Source organism: Pristiophorus japonicus, chromosome 22 (genome assembly GCF_044704955.1).
Source record: "Pristiophorus japonicus isolate sPriJap1 chromosome 22, sPriJap1.hap1, whole genome shotgun sequence".
NCBI classification, from domain to species: Eukaryota; Metazoa; Chordata; class Chondrichthyes; family Pristiophoridae; genus Pristiophorus; species Pristiophorus japonicus.
Window position 1 is genome coordinate 20,459,796 of NC_091998.1, and position 6,000 is coordinate 20,465,795.

At 57.4% G+C, this 6,000-nt stretch overlaps 1 protein-coding gene across 1 annotated transcript in view; it reads right to left on the minus strand.

Moving 5' to 3' along the window:
* fuom (fucose mutarotase) overlaps window positions 1–5,428 on the minus strand; it is a 167,252-nt gene extending 161,824 nt beyond the window's left edge. The window contains exon 1 of the mRNA XM_070865376.1: window positions 5,344–5,428. Within this exon, the coding sequence (XP_070721477.1) occupies window positions 5,344–5,428 (85 nt within the window). The remainder of the gene's footprint in view (window positions 1–5,343) is intronic.
* Window positions 5,429–6,000: the final 572 nt, after the last annotated feature.

Below are 6,000 nucleotides of genomic sequence, written 5' to 3' on the forward strand. Positions count from 1 at the left end.
GAGGACCTGCCGAAGGTCAGCCCGGAGACCGGTGAAAATTTGGAAGCTCCGCTAAGCCTGGCGGAGCTGACCGGTGCCCTCGACCGGCTCTCGAGGGGAAAAACCCCGGGGCTGGATGAGCTGACCGTGGAGTTCCACAGGGCGTTCTGGGACGTCCTGGGGAGCGACTACGCGCGGGTCCTGGGGGAAAGTCTGGCGACCTGGGAGATGCCCCTCTCTTGGCGCAGGGCAGTCATCGTCCTGCTGCCTAAGAAGGGCGATCTCCGCCTCCTTAAGAACTGGCGCCCGGTCTCCCTCCTCAGCACGGACTACAAAATCTTCGCCAGGGCGATGTCTGCTCGGCTTGGTGCCGTGCTGGACCACATGATCCACCCCGACCAGTCCTACACGGTCCCGGGCCGGACAATCCACGATAACATCCATCTGGTCCGGGACCTCATCCATTGTTCCCAGGAGGCTGGTCTGTCGGTCGCCTTCCTATCCCTCGACCAAGAGAAGGCGTTCGACAGGGTGGATCACGACTATCTGCTCGGAACTCTGCGCGCTTTCGGGTTCGGGACGCATTTCGTCGCCCGGATCCGACTTTTGTACGCCGCCGCGGAGTGTCTGATTAAGGTTAACGGGTCCTTGACGGCGCCCCTTCGCTTTAGGAGAGGGATGCGCCAGGGATGCCCCATGTCCGGCCAGTTATACGCCGTTTGCGTGGAGCCTTTCCTGCGCCTCTTGCGGACGAGGTTGATGGGACTGGCTCTGCAAGGGCCGGGCGTGGAGGTCGTCCTCTCGGCTTACGCCGATGACGTGCTCCTCGCGGTAGAGGATCCCGCTGACCTGCGGAGGATGCGTGAGTGCCAGGAGATTTACTCGGCCGCGTCCTCCGCCAGGATCAACTGGGAGAAATGTTCCGGACTCCTGGTGGGTCAGTGGCCGGTGGACTCCCTGCCGGAGGAGCTCAGGCCTTTTGCCTGGAGCACGACCCATCTCCTCTATCTGGGAGTCTACCTTAGCCCCGACGAGGGAGCCTGGCTGGCGAACTGGCAGGAGCTGGAGGCCAAGGTCGCCGCTCGCCTAGGGCGCTGGACAGGACTGCTCCGAGTGCTGTCCTACAGGGGTCGAGCGCTCGTCATAAACCAGCTGGTGGCCGCAATGTTGTGGTACCGGCTGGTCACTTTGAACCCTCCCCCTGCGTTTGTCGCCAAGATACAGAAGAAGCTGGTGGACTTCTTCTGGAACAACAGGAAGCACTGGGTCTCTGCTGCGGTCTTGAGTCTCCCGCTTGAGGAGGGCGGTCAGTCGTTGGTGTGCGTCAGCGCCCAGCTCGCGACTTTCCGTCTTCAGACCCTGCAGAGATACCTTTACGTCGAGCCCCCTCCTAGGTGGTGTGTTCTGGCGACGTATTTCTTCCGCCAGCAGCGCGACCTCAATTACGCCACGCAGCTCCTGTTTGTGAACTTGGGGGGTGTCAGGACCGCCCTCCGGGAGCTGCCTGTCTTTTACAAGGAACTCATCAGGGTCTGGAACAAAGTCTCCACCAAGCGCAGCTCTCCGCCGGCTGGAGTGGCGGCCGTCCTGCAGGAGCCGCTGCTCGGGAATCCGTACCTCCACGACCGAGGTTTTATGTGGCGGTCGGAAGAGAGGGCTGTGGCTGGTGAGGTGACCAGGGTCAGGGACCTGCTCGATGGTGGAGGAGCGGGCTGGATGGCGCCAGACACGCTGGCGCGGCGCCTAAATTCTGCCAACGTCCGCCACGCGGCCGATGCCATCGAGTCGCTAAAAACAGCTCTGGGCCCTGACTCCGTTAGGTGCATCGAGGAGGCTCAAGCACGTGGGGAGATCCCGTCCGAACTGACCCCCGTCCGGACGGAATTCCTCATCGGCGCCAAACCCCGGAACCTCCCTCGGGGGCCGGCGCCTCACAACTTGAGCCGCCTCGGTGAAATCCCCTCCGTGCCTTTCAGTTCCGCGCGGAGGGGTTTCTTGTACGGGCTGCTCCTGCACACTCTCAACTTTGCCATCCTCGCCTGCCGTCCGGACACGCCATGGCGTACCATCTTGCCGTCCGGAGGAGGCGGGGGTCCCCGATGGAGGGCACTCTACGCAGGGGTCCTCCTACTATTCGTCGGGGACTTGGCCTGGAGGGTGGTGCACGGAGCAGTGCCGTGCAACAAATTTTTAAGCCGGTTCACGGACTCCCAGGCCGCCTGCAATTTCTACGGTCTGGAGGAGTCCGTGTTCCATGTTTTTATTGAGTGCACGAGGTTGCAGCTCCTGTTCCATTATTTGAAGGGGCTGCTCCTGAAATTCTGGCTGCACTTCAGTCCCACTCTCCTGATCTTTGGGCACCCTGTGCGGAGGGGAGCAGGTAGGTCCGAGGGCCTCCTCGTAGGACTGCTCCTGGGCACGGCCAAGGGTGCCATCAGCCGGTCCAGGCAGCGGGCTGTCGAGGGGGTCATTCAACCTGACTGCCTGCCTCTCTTCCGCTCTTACATCCGGTCCAGGGTGTCCTTGGAGATGGAGCACGCGGTGTCCACCGGTATGCTCGCGGCCTTCCGAGAGAGGTGGGCACCGGAGGGACTGGAGTGCATCATCACGCCCGGCAACCAAATTTTAATTTGATTTTACATTTTAAAGTTTAATTTGTTTTAATTGCCGGTGCTTTTAGTGTCCCCTTCCCTTTTATAGGGGGCACTGGGGAAAAAAGGTGATTTTAGTGCCCAAAAAAAACCCAAAAAATAAAAGAAAAACACAAAAAAGGAAAAAAAAGGGCCTTGTAAATGTCTGGTGTGTCATCCAGGTCGGGTGGCACGGTTTAATGTTTTATGTTTTATAGGTAGACTCTAAAAGAGTTTCATGCACAAGGATCCCTAGGTCCCTCTACACCGCAGCATGTTGTAATTTCTCCCCATTCAAATAGTATTCCCTTTTTTTGTTTTTTTTCCCCAAGGTGGATGACCTCACACTTTCCGACATTGTATTCCATCTGCCAAACTTAGCCCATTCGCTTAACCTATCTAAATCTCTTTGCAGCCTCTCTGTGTCCTCTACACAACCCGCTTTCCCACAAATCTTTGTGTCATCTGCAAATTTTGTTACACTACACTCTGTCCCCTCTTCTAGGTCATCTATGTATATTGTAAACAGTTGTGGTCCCAGCACCGATCCCCATGGCACACCACTAACCATCGATTTCCAACTCGAAAAGGACCCATTTATCCCGACTCTCTGCTTTCTGTTCGCCAGCCAATTCTCTATCCATGCTAATACATTTCCTCTGACTCCACGTACCCCTATCTTCTGTCATCATATTAGTCCCACCCACAGTCATTTTCATTGTGACCTGGGAATCATATATGCAGGTTTCAACACAACGTAAAACACAGTGTTGTAAATTAATTTCTGGGAGTACAATTTTAAGTGTCAACTTTCAGATAAAAAGATTTAGATGATTTATTGCTTGGCTTTCTACATAGTCACAGTAGTTCTATAATGTGTCATTGTCTGCGACAACCTGAAACACCAGAGTGGGTAAGCGGAGGGGAGGAAAGGCAAGGAAAGGGTGGGGGTAGGCTCATGTGGAGCATAAACACCAGCATAGACCTGTTGGGCCGAATGGCCTGTTTCTGTGTGTAAACACTACGCAAGTATGTAAAAGGTGAGGAAAAGGGCGGGGAAAGTGGGGAAGGGGAGAAGGGAGAGTGGGGAGGGAGAAGGTGGAGTGGGGGGGGGGAGAGAAGGTAGAGTGGGGGCGAGAGAGAAGGTAGAGTGGGGTGGGGGAGAGAAGGTAGAGTGGGGGGGGGAGAGAAGGTAGAGTGGGGGGGGAGAGAAGGTAGAGTGGGGGGGGAGAGAAGGTAGAGTGGGGGGGGGAGAAGGTAGAGTGGGGGGGGGAGAGAAGGTAGAGTTGGGGGGGGGAGAGAAGGTAGAGTGGGGGGGGGAGAGAAGGTAGAGTGGGGGGGGGAGAGAAGGTAGAGTGGGGGGGGAGAGAAGGTAGAGTGGGGGGGGAGAGAAGGTAGAGTGGGGGGGGAGAGAAGGTAGAGTGGGGGGGGGAGAGAAGATAGAGTGGGGGGGGAGAGAAGGTAGAGTTGGGGGGGGAGAGAAGGTAGAGTGGGGGGGGGAAGGTAGAGTGGGGGGGGGGAAGGTAGAGTGGGGGGGGAGAAGGTAGAGTGGGGGGGGAGAAGGTAGAGTGGGGGGGGGGAGAAGGTAGAGTGGGGGGGAGAAGGTAGAGTGGGGGGGGAGAAGGTAGAGTGGGGGGGGAGAAGGTAGAGTGGGGGGGGAGAAGGTAGAGTGGGGGGGGAGAAGGTAGAGTGGGGGGGGGAGAAGGTAGAGTGGGGGGGGGAGAAGGTAGAGTGGGGGGGGAGAAGGTAGAGTGGGGGGGAGAAGGTAGAGTGGGGGGGGAGAAGGTGATGGGGGGGGAGAAGGTAGAGTGGGGGGGAGAAGGTATGGGGGGGGGAGAAGGTATGGGGGGGGGAGAAGGTAGAGTGGGGGGGGAGAAGGTAGAGTGGGGGGGAGAAGGTAGAGTGGGGGGGGGAGAAGGTAGAGTGGGGGGGGGAGAAGGTAGAGTGGGGGGGGGGAGAAGGTAGAGTGGGGGGGGGAGAAGGTAGAGTGGGGGGGGGAGAAGGTAGAGTGGGGGGGGAGAAGGTAGAGTGGGGGGGGAGAGGGAGAGGGTAGAGTGGGGGGGAGAAGGTAGAGTGGGGGGGAGAAGGTAGAGTGGGGGGGAGAAGGTAGAGGGGGGGAGAAGGTGAGGTGAACGAACTGGGGGAGCAGAAGGTAAAGAGGGAAGGAGAGAAGGTAGAGGGGGAAGAAGAGAAGGAAGATGGAAGAAGAGAAGGAAGATGGAAAGGAGAGAAGGGGGAAAGAGAGAAGGAAGAGAAAAAGGAGAAGGAATCGGGGAAAACGAAGAGGGGAACGGCGAGAAGGTATAGGGGGAAGGAGAGAAGCGGATTCAGCAGAAATATCAAACCCGGATGTAGCAGTGAGCGACGCCCTGTCAGTGGCCTGAGCTGTGTCACACTGTGTGAGTGCTGAAGGGTGAAAGGTGAAGATTAAACACCGACTGCTGGCGGTGGCAGCTTTTGGGAGACACTCGGGACACGGGTGCGATGAAGCGGACAGTGACAGTGACACAGCCTCCTGCAGCAAGCCACTGAGACAGAGTGGGTGCGGGGTGCGGGGTGCGGGGGAGGGCGGGCCACCTGAGCGCAGCCGGGGCCGCGGCGCACCTTGTCCCACACCTGCCGGCCCGGGGCTGGGTCCTGCAGCAGTGCACAGGGACTCTCGCTGGGCCGGCTCAGTGGAGATGTTGGGATCCGGCCTGACTCTAGGGGAGGACTGGGACTGGTTTATTCTTACCGATTTCATCGCCGTGCCCCATTTTAGCCAGAGTATAGAGCAGGTCCGGGGAGATGATGCTGGGGACCCCTTTCAGTCTCCCCATGTCTCTCCGGTGGTTATTGGCGGTCAGTGCCCAGGTTTGGGAAGCTCCGCGATCAGCCTCAGTGGGGAAGGCGGCGCTCATGCACACTGTGAATGCGATGTTGTCCCATTTCAGTGCGGAATCCCGTGCTATCCGGGAGTGATGAAAACACACCTGATTTGTCCTTTTAATCCTACTTGACTGCTCATTTCTTCAGCCAGCTGTGGCTCAGTGGGTAGCACCCCTCGCTCCTGAGTCAGAAGGTTGTGGGTTCAATTCCCACTCCAGAGACTTGAGCACAAAAATCTAGGCTGATACTCCAGTACAGTGCTGAGGGAGTGCTACACTGTCGGAGTTGCCGTCTTTCGAATGAGACCTCTTCTATTCTCTCAGGTGGATGTTAAAGATCTCACTGTTGAAGAAAAGCAGGGGAGTTATCCCTCAATCAATATCACTAAAACAGATTATCTGCTCATTATCACATTGCTGTTTGTGGGAGCTTGCTGTGCATAAATTGACTGATGTGTGTCCTACATTAGTGACCACACTTCATTGACTATAAAGCACTTTGGGATATCTGGTGGGCATGAAAG